Source organism: Eupeodes corollae, chromosome 2 (genome assembly GCF_945859685.1).
Source record: "Eupeodes corollae chromosome 2, idEupCoro1.1, whole genome shotgun sequence".
Classification (NCBI taxonomy): Eukaryota; Metazoa; Arthropoda; class Insecta; order Diptera; family Syrphidae; genus Eupeodes; species Eupeodes corollae.
This window is the reverse complement of record NC_079148.1, coordinates 40340007-40354852: the sequence shown is the minus strand read 5'-3', so window position 1 is coordinate 40354852 and position 14846 is coordinate 40340007. Positions and strand designations below refer to the sequence as shown.

Sequence of the window (14846 nt, the reverse complement as noted above, 5' to 3'; positions counted from 1 at the left end):
GGCCAAATTTAACATCTAGGCTATACACATCTGCTATTCATAAAGAATTTTGAAGCTCTGTTTGTGTTTAGTTTGAAACAGTTTTAAGGTATATTCTACTACAATATTTGTACAATTTCAATTAAACTTTTACAAAATGTCTTGTAGAAGGGAACAAGATAAATTACGTTAGCTGGAGAGTCAATATCTTTGTCCTTTAAATTATTCTGTTTTCTGTTAGTTAAAAAATTGTATGTAAGTCACACTGGTCCTGTTAAGATTTGGGAGCCCAAAGATGCTGGCAAACCCTTAATTGAATTTCGATCTTTAATATTTAGAAGGTCAAGTCAATAACTTTGTAAGTTTTTTTTTCTCGAATCGATTTCAAAGGTTTCGATTCGGGTTAAGTAGAGCTTTCGTTTTATTTTCCAAATATATTGATGTATGCTTAAGTCTCTTGACTGTATAAGCTTTGTTTCTTAATGTATTTATTACTTTTTATTTATTTATAAAATGTCTCACAACGTAAATTTTTCAATCAGTTTGTTTATTTTTGACGTGTCGTACATTTAAAAACAGCTTTAACATAGGTTCCGTCGTGATATTTTTAAGACTCCTGGCTATCGTTTTAAAATGGGTTTGAATTGTCTATGACATAAACTGAAGTTTAGTTTACCAAAGACAAAATCAGAACTTATCCAAGAACTATGAATATGACCCATAGTCTTTATTAAAGCCTTCAATAAAATAGTTGAAGTTAAGACAAATTTTATATCATGTTCAAAAAAAACTTTTGAAGTATATTATTCGACAAGAATATGTGTGATTTAAGAAGCCTCTAACTATTCTGAATTAAATTATTTAAAAATGACTTACGGTGACGAGCGTTGCCACTCAGCAAAAATTGAAAGCTAGTTTACTGCTCTATTTAATGATTCACTGAATACGTTTAGAACATATCCATGTACTGACCTTCAAAAAATATGGATTACTGGCATAGATTTCAGAGACTACTGTAAAAATATTTAAAGAAAAGCACAAAAATAAAAATAAATAATAGGTTTCCTTAAAAAAAATACAAAAAGCTCTAAGCAAAATATATAAACAAAACTCTATTTGTTTAAAATTAAAATAATAATATTATACATTAAGCACGTGTACCAATCCCTCCACATGATTTCAACTCCTAAACAATCCACTTGGCAGTTTTAAAAGTTTAAAGTTTTTAATTTGAATAATTTCTTTATAAAATAAATAACATTTACTGAAAAAAAAAATTATTTAAAACAAAAAAAGAACAAAACAAATAATAAAATTTAGCTTTAAGAGCATTTGTTTTTGAGAGAACTGTACCTTAAACTAATTTGTATTCATTTTTACTATTTTTGTTTAAAGTTAAATTGGCAGTATAAAATTGTATGATATTTTTTTGTTTTAATTTTATTAATTTATTTATGCTCTTGTATCTACGAACTAAAAATATTTTGGAATAGATTTGTTTGTATTTTTTAGATATAATTTAGTACATTATGGTTTATATACGTTGAAGAATTGACATGATGTTGTAATAAGTTTTTAAGTTGAACCAAAATCAAAAAAGAATTTCAAAATAATAAAAAGGGTAAAATATAAGAATTTATAAGATTTTCTTTTAATTATTTTGAAATACAGAGCATCATTTTTTGAGAAGAGTTCAGTTCTTTCTTTGTTTTTATATTTTTTTAGTAAAATTTGTAATCCTATATCAATTAAAAAAAAATAAAGTAACTGAAAAAATAATAAAATTAATGAAATAAAAACAAATCAAAATAAATCTTATTTTATTTGATATTTTTATTTTACTTTATTATAATATTTTTTACAATTTCATACAAAAATTTTCAATTCATACATCGCATTCGAATTCATACACGTCTTCTAATACAATATTATTTTTTTGTTTGCATCTGATTTTTATTATATTATTATTATTAATTATATATATTCTTATCCGTAATTTATTATTATTATACTTAAATTTTATTTCTCCTATTTTTAAATTTCTAAATTTATTTCATTTATTAAACTGAATTATTGACTTATCATTTTCGTTGTCGAAAATATTGCTATTAGTATTTTTCTTGTTTCTTAATTAAGATTTTATTTTTTGTTTTCCTTTTGATTTACATTTTTTATATTTTATTTTTAACTTTGAAAATAAAGTTTTATTTTTATTTTATATATAATTTTTGTTTGCCTATCATATCTATTTTTGTAGTTTTATTTAATTTTTCAATGTTTGTTTTATTTTCTTATAGTTAATAGATTTTTGTTTTAATTTCGCTACTTCAGTATTTTAAATTGACTAAAAGCTAATGGCAATTTTTTATTTTTTATTACTAATGTTTGTTGTTTTTTTTTCTTTTCTTTTATTTACTCTTATTTTATATTTAACTAGTTTATTTATAAAAAAAATCAATTCGCTCTAATTATGATGGTATTTTTTTTAAATAATATATTTTTAATTTCAATATCTAGTTCGTCTTTAATTATATATTAATTATGTATTTGTGTTGAAATAAAAAATGGGACTTATTTAAGAATGGGTAATGAGTAAAATTTTCAGGAACGAATCTAATCTTGTTTGAATTAATTAAATATTGAAAATAATTAAATATATTAAATTTTTTAATATCGTTATTACTTTTTACAATGAAAATAAAATTGTAAAATATTCTTTTTTTTTGTTCAATTTAAGATCAATATTGAGTTTTTGGGGATTTTGATGGTAGCTTTTTGGGGGGAAAAATTCTTAGGGCTCAACTTGGAAATTGCATTTTTGTCTCCTTTTTTGTTTTTTGGTTTTGTTTTTTGTCTTCCTTAGGCTGGCTTTTTGTTTATTTTGTTGATAAATCTACCTAAGTTTTCATAAAATTTATTTGTTGGCAGTGTTGACGAAATATATAGATTTAAATTTATATAAATATCAAATTACTTTTATTTTTATTCGTTTTTACATTTGGGAGATGGTGAGGTTCTTATATAATATGCAATTTGTATTATTTCTTGGCAAATGGTGACTTGAAAATTATAAGAGGAGAAAAATACATTTGTATGATATGGTTCTGTAAAATGGCAGTTTAATATTATTATTGTGTTTTTTTATTAGTTTTATTACAATTTCTTTTTTTAACAAAACATTTATTTATTTTTTCTGTACAAACATAAACTAGAAATAATAATTATATAATTAGAAGAAAATGTCACCCATTTTATGCCTCAACATCATCTCGTTGGACGGAGATTTGCTAACAAAATATTCGAATTTTTGTGTGTTATTTTTATAGTTGCTCCCCAATAGTACCATCATAATTATTTAAATTTTTAATACTATTCTGATATTAATACCTAGTTCATGTCTAGACTTTCAATAGGTATATGCGTACCTATTTATTTGTTATATGAATAAGAACTGAAAATTTTAAAATTTAATTTTTGTATAAAATTACTCGCAGATTCTGGAATTCGTTCGAAATTTCGTTTCAATTACTTTTTTATATTTTTTTTGTATTTTCATAGTCGATGTTTTTTTATTTATTTTTTTATTGATTTTTAATTATTTTTTATAAAATTTATTTTTATCTCTCACATGAACACAGTATCATCATTTCCGTATGCATTTGCTTTACTTAAATAAATGCATAATTTATTTTATAAGAAATAAATTAACATGAAAATAAAAACAAAATGTTATTTTTCTTCCTTAAACGTAATAATTTACAATGAACTTAATTTTGTTGTTACAACTATTTTTATGTATTTTGTTTGTTTGTATTTTTCTAATACTCCCAATATCATGCATCCTGAATTTCACCTTTGAGGCCAGGCACCCTGTGGTGTTGGTTGTGTCCTAATCGATTCGCTAGATCCTGTACAACATCGCGGAATATGACGGTGTCTATATTTTCTCCTAATAAGTATAATAAAAACCAATCGCCCATTTTCGATCGCCGCACAATTATTTCTATAGCGTCTCGACGCACTAACCTATAAAATTACAACATTATAGAATTAATAAAAATCTCTCATAATTGAAATTATAATACATTTATTTTTTAATTTAAAGTTCTTCGATTTTAGTCGGTAATTCTAAGAATTCTACTCACCTAAATCGCATACGAAATAAATAAACTCTCATACGAGGCGAGAATATAATAACCACCCTGTATATAAGTGTAAGTGTTGTTAAAATCGTTAACAATATAAACCAAAACCAAAGGAAAATATAAATTTTTTCATTAACAACATTCAATGGTAAAATACATATGGCGTCATGTTTTTCCACCTTGAAGAAAAAGTTTGTACATATTTTTAATTTTTGTATTTGTTTCGTTTTTTGTTTGTTTAAAAAATTATTAAAATAAAATTCTGGCTTTTAAAAAACTATCGCAAAAAATTATCTTTACCTCCCCACTTGAGCCATATTTAAAAAATGTACATTTGGTCATTCGGGGAAAGATGTAAATCATTGGATCTAGTCGATCCTCCTGATCGGCTTCCATGTATGCTATCACATCTAAGCCAAATGTCATAAATTCGCCATCGAAAAATTTATTCATAAGAAACATTTGACCTGGAAGAGGAGAGAAAATTTAAGATTTATATTTTTACAAGAATTGGACGCAAGCAAAAAAAATCACTAGGTAATTAAATATAAATCTTAAACATCAATTGTTTTTTTAATGTTTTTTTGAAACTAAGCGCAGGTTCTCATAATTTCTAAAAACAAATTTTCAGATCGAAGGATTGATGACATTTTTTTGAAATTGATTTTGACCAAAGAGTTATTTTTTAAATAATGGTTTTCTTGTAATTCAATTGTGTGATGGAGGATGAAATGGTCTTGATGTGCCATTTTTTTTAATTTTCTCTAAAAATATTTTAATTTGCATACACTCATACTTTTTAGTTAGTTTAACTAAAAAGGAATATTTTATTTTAAAACGAACTTTAGATGAATTTAAAGCATTTTAAATCATCTAAAACTCGTACTAAGAGATTTTGAAAACCTAAAAATGTATGAAATATTAATACAGTTAAAATATGAATCATGTTACAGCTTTTAAAACAAAAAGAAAACAATATAAATAAATTAATCTTTGTCGTTATTCTAAATTATTTAAAAATAACTGTTTTGTGTATGAAAACTAAACTTTAAAGTATTATAAATAAAGCGTAATAACGTTTTTAATTAAAATTGATTAAAACTACTTACACTCTTGAGGTTACTTTTTCATATCTGTTTTATAATTTATTTTTAATATTACATGTATAAGGCTTATTTTCAAAACCAAAAGTTAAATAATAAATAGAAATTTTTAAAAAACCTTTCATTAAAATATTGAAGACATAGAACTGAAGAAGGGTCTTAAGCGTGAGTACTAAGTGTCGAATATCATAACGCCCAAATAAAACACAAAAAAAAAACAAATAAAGGTCCTAAAGTTTATGGTGCTTTCTTAGAGGTATAGAACTTTAGTTTCGAACTTTTTTTTTATTGTTAGTTTGATTAGGATAACAAAATTATTGACTGACAACGACGCCTAAACAACGCTTCCAAATTTTGCAATTTTATATTGAACGTCATATTGTAGTATTTTTTTGAGTGATGATAATCCTCAAGTGCATGTTAAATTACGTCCACAAAAAACTTCTGTTTGCTGTGCTTTGTGGGTTGATGTCAATATCATCAATATGATCAATATCATCGTAATTGACCCATGATTAGTAACATTTTCATCATCAAACCATCAACTGAACAACTATGATATGCAAGAACTGATTTATTGAAGAAAACGTTTGGTAAAACAGAGTATCACTTTAAGGACCCATCCTCCTAGATCTTAGGATTAAATTCTGTTTGACTAATTTGTATGGAAATATGTGAAAGCTCTGTGTCGTTAAGCTTAAATCGATTGACCGCACCTCAAGGAAATCATTCGCCACTTTACTGACGATATGCAGCCTTAAATGTCGGAGAAAGTCCTAGAAAATAAGATTAGCAGATTAAATACTCCCAAGTCAGCCGTAGCGGTCATACTCCAGAAGTCATGTGTGAACTATTGTAGCAGGATATTATTTTTAGAATAGTGTAGTTAACTCGACACTAAAACAATTTTAGAGTAATACTAAGTGAAATCGTAAATTATAGACCATACACAAAACGATCTTAATATTTAAACACTTGCATTAAATTTAAAACCATCAAAACCTAATTTTATATATTTAGTGTTGCACTAGCGGGTATGAATACACTGAGAGACCTCCTCCAAAACGCACTTAATATGCTCACTAGATGGACTGATCACTGCGGACTTAGTATTAACCCTCAAAAAACAGACCTCCTCCTTTTTACAGGAAAATACAAGATCCCAGTAATTGTACCTCTTTCAATAAAAGGTGAACCATTAATTTTTACCAATGAAGCCAAATATCTTGGTCTGATTTTGAACAACAAATTAAGTTGGAAATCTTATATACAGGAAAGAGTTAAGAAAGCTACAGCAGCTCTTTTCCTTTGCAAGAAAGCCATAGGAAGCAAATGAGGTTTTCAACCTCGCATAAGCTATTGGCTATACACATCGGTCATCGGATCAATACTTATGTACGAGGTTGCAGTATGGTGGACTGCACTGGAGGAAGTCACATACTACGAAAAACTGAGCAGAGTCCAACCAACTGCATGTCTCTGCATAAGCGGGGCATTGAGAACCACACCCTCTGCAGTGTTAGAAACTCTCCTTCATCTGACACCCCTCGACATCTTCAGCAACAAGTGCCAGTGAGTACAGCTTTAAGACTCAACGCCTCACCTCAATGGACCAACAACAATGTGGGGCACTCCATCATTTTGAACCTCTTTGGTTCTATACTAAAGTACACAGACTACACTATTCCTAAACCCCAATTTGGAGAAAAACTTACAGGTATCCATTCTATCAAGAGATGAATAGCAAGACAAACAACTCGTGGATTACAAAAGCATTCATTTGTATACAGATGGATACAAGACAAATGAGGGAGTTGGTAGTGGTGCGTTCTCAGAAAAGCTTAATTTAAGCATCTCATTCCACCCCCCAAATCATTGTAGCGTTTTCCAAGCAGACATTTAAGCGACCAAAGAAACAGCTTTTGCGATAGCAAACTCTAGGTGGCACAATCCAACATGCCCAGCCACAAAACTTATATGGCCTTCACTGGACCTAAAGCGATCTTAAGATTTGTTATCTCAAAGCAGATTTCATATAAGCTCCCATAGGCAGACACGCAAAACGACTTGGTGTAGCCTTAAATGACTTCTGCAGGAGCTGTGTGGACGACGAAGAAAAGGAAACAATCTCTACCCTTCTCTGCACTTGCCCTGCTCTTGCACTAAGACGCTAACTTCATCTGGGAGACTACATTTTTGATAATCCCAGTGAACTAGCTAGAAAGAATATCAAATATGTTCTTCGCTTTATAGAAATTGTTGGACTGGATTCTGAATCCGTAGCCACTTTAACCTTAACCTAACCTAATCTAACTAGCGGGTATGGCACCTGTCTTTTTCCTCACAAACTTATTTCACAAAATGTTTTCAGAGGATGAAGATTTTTAGTTTTTCTTCGGAAGCCTAAAGTATATAAAAACGAAGTGATCTTTTCATAGAACTGGACCATGAGGAGTTTTTTTAATATATAGATTTGATAAAGCTACAGTTTATTTTGTGTTCAAAAACATCGATGAGCCGAAGCTTATAACAAATCGTGGATTTCCTTTTTCCAAATCACTACAAGTGCTCATGGCTCCTCACTTTTTTGGAAGAAACGTTCATCAAAGCGATTTTGGAAAGGAAAAATTGTAATTTGCATGGTTTGGGACAGTTAACTGTAGGGAAGGTAAATGCACTGCTTCGTTACTACGTCATTTTATAATGAGGATACGCATGCAGAAATATATTGCTTACCCCAGTAAGAAATCCATGCAATCAAAAAAAAAGAGAGATACAATAACGCCATACTTCAACAAGGAGCAGAGTCGAATATCTAAATAGAAAATTGAAATTGAAATTTAAGATACTCTTAGACCGATAAAGAGTTGACCTGGATATTTCCAAAAATGTCATTGTAGCTAAAAATGTTCTCCACAATATATCCAAGGAACGAAGTATCCCAATTAATGGTGCCGAAGGTTTAAAACTGAGATCATCACAAACGTTAAACTTATCAAATGATTCCTTACAAAGAATAGAAAAAACAGGAAGGGTATTCCAAAACGCTTTTGTTCATCAACACTTTTAAAAAATGTATTGAGGCACAAACGATAAAACTATAACAAGAACAAGAAAATTTAATTTAACAAAAGTTTCTTAATACAAAGGCTTTAGTGCTAAACTAAATGTGAGTACATTAAAAAGCATTTAAATTGAGGAAAAGCAAGACAACTACATAAAAGTTAAAAGATATCGCCACAAGTTAGTGCCACACTAAGACCCTTGAAAAAGGCTGTCTATGATTTTGCGCAATATTATTTATTTTATTCCGGTTTAAAGTTCTATGCCTCTGAAATAAAATGCCACATAAGATTTTTGCTTCCCTTTCCATGTTAAATAAAATTAAACCAATTTTATCTAGTATCATTTTTTTTAGAATGGGCGTTATAATATACAACAAAAACTAAAAGTTAAACTAAACTCGATATTGTTGTATAATAAGTACAAATCTTTAATATTTGTTTAAATTTTACGTAGTAACAGCTTTCAATATGTCTTTTTTTCCAGAAAATGAATATTAATTTAATGATATTAAAAATTATCTACATTTGCTACTGAATACAGTATAGCTAAATGTTGTCTCTTTGATTCCTTAAGTATATTTAAAATATCCGGCCTATAAACATTCATAACTTAATTACTCTCAAATTCACTCTTAATTTTACAATTTTAAAAAATACGTAGGTTTATGTACACTCTCCCAAAAACATGTGATTGTGTCAAAAGTGAATAATTATTGATACTTAACACTTTTACATGTTTCTCTACGTACATTTTTCTATCAATATATATAAAATCACATCATACTCAATTAATAAAACACCAAATTAAAATGCAAACAAAACAAATTGTGCACTGCATTCACTCGATGCTGATGCTATATAGCTGACTCGCTGTGATCTCCGCCTTGATTCAGTTCGCGTTTTTATTTACTCTATGATCTTCTTGTGGTATTCCAAACAAGATTTGCATTTAAATTAAATATCAAACAATTATAATCGTTACATCGACCTTTCTGAGTTCAAAAATGAGCTTGATCAAAAGCAAAAAAAAAAATATTAAGAAAATATAATAAATAAAACAAATTCCGTTGATGACCTACAAAAGTTTACATGTACTCGAAATATCAATTTAATCATTTTCAATAACCGTGTGTGATTTCAGTTCTTTATTTTTGTATGTAAACATAAAACACCGTGGCGGCTGCGTGATGGAGTAGCTGAAGGTATAAACCAACTTACCTATCACATTTATAAGTGCTAATAATTCGCACACGTAGTATCTGTAGGCCCACCAGTTGTGATATCTGAATTTTGAAATTTATATGAAACAAAATTAGTCACTGTTAAAAATTTGATTTTTTTTATTTTGGTAAATATTTATTTTATACTTACCTAAGATTTTCCCATAAATAATCTAAGAGTAATTTCTTTTTTTGCTTTTTTTCGGCTTCGGAGCATATTCCTATATCTAAGTCCATGATGAGAGCGTGAATCTTTCCGCCTTCCCAAGATTTCCAAAGCCATCTTGGGGTGTAAAATAAAATGGCCTGAAATATGATAGACAAAAGGAAATCAATTTTTATTTGTTATTCATTTCACTGTGTGTTTAAGGATTTTTGTTTTATTATAAAACCGGAAGCTATATTTTGAGGGAAAAAGTTCAGAAACTGGAATTAACCCTTTTTCAAGGTATCATAATGATTATGTTTACATATATTTAAGTAAATTTAAAAATATTCTTATTTATTTCCCAAGAGAACTGCGGTCAACGTTGATAATTTCCCATTGGTTTGCTGGGCACCAATTTTCAAATGGTATTTTTGTACGGGTACATTTTTCATTTAAAGAAATTGAAGAAGTGTAATATAAAAAAAATAAGTCTTATCTGTTTTCTGTCCATATATATTCTAATAGCAACATTTTTTTATATTTAAAATATTTAAACCAAAATTAAATTTAAGTAAGGGGTTGTCAAATTAATATTTCTTAGAGTTCCACAAAATATTAATATTTTGTGAAAGATAACAAAATTTTGAATTCAAGCGCTTTTTGATGAAAACTTGTTTCTTTTTATTTGAATAACACAAATCTTGACATAAATTTATTACTTGTGTTTTCTTAGTTCAAACAATTTTCAAATTCACTGCATTGCACGAACTTGCTCATATATTCAAATTGTCTTTTTGAAAATTTTTCTTTTATTTTAAGATTTAAAAATGTACCTGCAAAACAAGTTTTTTAAAAATTGAATTAAACTTTAACTATGCAGCTATTAAATGCTTAGACATACAAAATTATTTTTTCTGTTCAAAGTTGCCAAGTGATAAAATAAAATTGTAGAGAAATTTTATAAAAATCTATCGTTGGTTTTTAAGAAAATTCGAACTTTCGCTTTTTAGCCAAACAAATTGAATGCGGAACACTATTATTTTTATCTCACGCGAATCGGCTTAAAACTTTTATTTCCAAATTTAAATTTAATTCGCCCAAGGGTTTGGGCTGTAGGGGAGAGGACAGACAGACCAACGGACGTAGTAGGCGATACACTTCTTTCGACTTCTCTACCATCGTTACTGCCATGTTTGGTCAAAATATCGAGTTCAAAATTTGTTACGATTATACTCGTAATTATTCTTGCCATAAAGTTCCTCTTTGTCCCAACTATAAATACGCGTTTTTTTACTATTCGACTTTTAGTCCTGGCCCAAGTTTCGATGGTTTAGATTTAATTATGGTACTTTGAACGCACCGTAAAAAACAGAACAAATCATATGATCTTAAACAAAAAGGAAGTGTTAGAATTTTGAAATGTGTTCCATTAGTATACAATAAAAAAATAGACTCTTAGAGCCTTAAAGACTAAAATATGTAGTAATACACATTCAAACTTTTTGGGTCCACTTGGGATTTTGACGGACTTTTTAAATTTTCTTAGTAATGATGTTGCCAACGTTCGGTAAGAATTTTTATCAATATTTGAATATTTCCTGAGAGAAAATTTCTACGTATACTGCTGAGCAATTGAACATACCATTGTAACTTATTTTTTTATACTAAGTGACCATGATCGCTAGTAGACATTTAAGCAGACCTTAAAAAGTATCGTAATGGTTCTTGATTTTATCAAAATTGATTGAGAACCTACACGGGGAATTATTTATTTTTACATCTATAGTTTTTGAACTGAGCGCGTTGTGTTTTCATAAAACTTGGATAAATTAAATTTGATTATATGGTAAAATTTTGTAAAAAAAATTGGAAAAATATTTGAAGGTTATTCTAGATTGGTAAGAAAATAATTCGTTAATTAAGCAATTTTTTATATACTTGGTTTTATAAAATAATAATTTTAATTGAAGAACGCTTACAGCTTCCTAGAATGTCTTTTTTTCTTATAAACTTATACAATTTAGAAAGCTTAATATTGGCAGAGTTTTTAAACTAGACACTTATTTAAAAAAAACTCCCATTCTGTATGAATTGCTATTTTTAATTATTATTATTTTTTTATTTAGGAGCCAAAAGATTAAATTTAGAGAAAAATGGGTTAATAAACTCCAATTTTTCAAATAACTCAAATAATGTAAAGAACCAACTTTTTTCAATTAATTTCCTTTCTTCCTCCAATTTTTGTTCGATAATCAAATAGAATATTTGCCGGTCAAAAATTATTTCAGTTTGTAGAATAATTAATCATATAGAATATTTAGTAATCCAGTAGTTAATTTATTATTTACTTGATTTAAGTCTTCATTTATTTGTAATTAACGTTAGTACATTAAACATTTTTAAATTACTTAATTGAAGTTAGTTTTAGGAAAATAAGTATGTTCTGCTACATGGTTTAATAATATTTACTAATTCATTTCTTTTAAAACCTAATTTCGTAAATAAAAATAGTTTTATTATTAACTGACATTCTTAGGTTTGACATGGAATGTAAATGAAAGAAATTTAATTTTCAGAATATAGTCTTACTGGCGTATTTTTATTAACAAGATTTTTATTGAAACTAATTCGATAAAAAACAATATAAATCATTTTTTGTTTGCAAAATTTTAGTTTCTATTATTTTTCTTCTGAATTTAATATCGCTTGTAGTTATTAAGATTATTGTGTGTAGTAGGCGTAATTAATTTGATTGGGGGTGAAACAATTTTATTACTATGTTGACGTTCTTAAATTTTTTGAAAAAAGAATTTTGTGGTTACTAAAGCGTGACTGAATTAATTCTTCACGCCTTCATCTAATTAATTGGTTTCCGTGTGACATAAGTCATATGCCAAAAAATGTCTTCCAAAAAATCAAAAAACATCTACAGTAAAAATTGTCAAGTTTAAGAAAATCGAATAAAAAATTGATTTTTTTTCGCTAAGTTACTAACTTCAGATTTACAAAAAATAATACATTTTATTTCGAAAATGGTGGCCCATATATTTTTTAATTTTTATAAAACTTGTACTCTTATTTTGTTGTTGTTTCATTTAGTTATTGACGGAATAACTTATATTTACCGAGAAGCATGAAATGTGTTGACAAGACATTTGGCATGTATGTGGACTTAATCTTTCAAATGTCTTGAATTTTTTAGACACATTGTCATGAATTAACTAGCCTCTCATCATCACGACTTTTTTGTAACTTAATTTATATAGATAAATGGTTCTTAAATTAGAATAAAAAGTCAAAACCACAGAATTTTTTGTTTTTAAATTAAACATTATTTTTGTGGTATGTATGTATGTAGGTAGGTGCGAGCATCATAGATATTTATTTTAAAGGTCGCGAACAAAACCAGCAATGACATAAGTTCGGAAATGATAAATCTTGATGTTATTATAGCATATAGCTTATATTATTAACCACGTGAAGAGTAATTTTTGAGAAATTGTCTAATAAATGACATATAAATAAAAATAACATAAATTAATGACACATTTCAGTCGAAATTCTACATTAGATATTTTTCTATTTTTTTTTTTTAAATTCAATAGAAGATGATAGAAAATTTTCAAAAAAAAATATTTAAGTTCTATAAAAAATATTGTGTGACCGCATAAAGTGGATTAAAAAGAATAATATTTCATTTAAACTTATACAATACATCACTCACAAACGTGTCGACCTATTTTAAAAATACCATGTTTCATATTGATTCGTTTCTACAAACAAAAAAAAACAGTGTTTTCAATAATATGTGTTTCCTGAATAAATAATTCCGACAATTTTTATTAAATGTTTAAATTTTTTACTTGCTAGTAGAAAAAAAAACGTCTATATACAATTAAGTTTTCATAAGTTAAATGAAATTGTACTCTATTTTTCTGAACTCAATAGGTAGTATTTTGGAATTAATTTAGAAATTCTGCTGATTCAAAATCAGATTGGAATTTTACTTTTAGTAAAGCTTTTATAAAAAAGAATTAAAGAAAGATCACCACGTTGCATTTAAAAGTTTAGAAAATGCTTTCAGTTAAATAGTTAAATTTTTAAAATATTATTTCAAAACATCTCAAGATTATTCCTCAACAACGATGCAGCGATATTCATGCTTCATATTTTTAAATGTCTTGTAGCGCATTTTCTTCTAAAGCTCATTTCAACTCAAAATATTATGTCAAAATCCCACCACAAATATTAATGCTCATGTTTAGGAATCAAACATTCTATTCAAACCAATTAATCATAGCAAAGTTAATAAATAATATAATAAATTTATACGGCAGCAGTAAGTAACATATCTATAAGCTTCTACATATGCATGTACCTATGTTTAAAAACTGACAATACGCAACTTAACATGTGTCCACTTTTTAGGAGGAAGCTATCAATAGAGCACTAAATCTTTTTTTGAGTGGGTGCTGACACATTATCGTTAGTTTATAATTGGTGTCTCCATTTCCCTAAAATTGGTGGTTGGAGGGGGATATTTTTTGTTTGTTTTTAAAGACTACAACAAAAAAACGGAAGAGAAAAAAAGAAACTTTTTACGTCGTTGTCTCGCCACCACCGCGCCGTGACACTTGACAATATTTTAAAATGTGTAACAAGGCTAAATAGTTTGTAGTTTATGGTGGTTGTCAGAAAATTAAAACAAGCTACAAAATGTTACATTAAAAAAAAATATTTAATGTCAACTGGACTGACAAAATTGCATTTTTTTTGACACTCACTTTATGTCACAAAATAAAAACAGTTTTTATGATGTGGGACAAGAAAAGGCAAGTTTCGAGACCACCAACATTGCAACAATCTAAGAAATAAGACCAAGAGAAATCAGAAAATAATAATGGATATTTTTTTGGTGAGGCTTCGGTAATTTTTTGGAAAAAAAGCTAGAAAATCGCTCTTGATTCTTTCCATAAATTTTCCCATAACTTCATAAATTCTATATTAAAGTTCATATATCCATTTTAAAGCGTTAGCATAGACCTTATCTTGCAAATGGCCACAAATAAACAACGCATAACAAGATATTGGTAACTAATTATGAACACTACTTCAATAAATAAAACGGTTAAAAAACTTCTTTGAGAAATTGTGATTCAGACAAAAAACAGTGGCCATTTGGGTTA

At 27.6% G+C, this 14846-nt stretch overlaps 1 protein-coding gene across 5 annotated transcripts in view; it reads right to left on the bottom strand.

Annotated features, from left to right (window-relative positions):
• Positions 1-1788: 1788 nt before the first annotated feature.
• The window catches only part of LOC129947241 (innexin shaking-B), a 385068-nt gene continuing 372010 nt past the window's right edge, over positions 1789-14846 (bottom strand). For all 5 annotated transcript variants that reach the window (XM_056057737.1, XM_056057738.1, XM_056057741.1 and 2 more), the window contains 5 exons: positions 9664-9818; positions 9511-9575; positions 4425-4591; positions 4125-4303; positions 1789-4005 (listed from right to left, as the gene is read on the bottom strand). In XM_056057737.1, the coding sequence (XP_055913712.1) occupies positions 3813-4005; positions 4125-4303; positions 4425-4591; positions 9511-9575; positions 9664-9818 (759 nt within the window). In that variant the 3' untranslated portion in view covers positions 1789-3812. The remainder of the gene's footprint in view (positions 4006-4124; positions 4304-4424; positions 4592-9510; positions 9576-9663; positions 9819-14846) is intronic.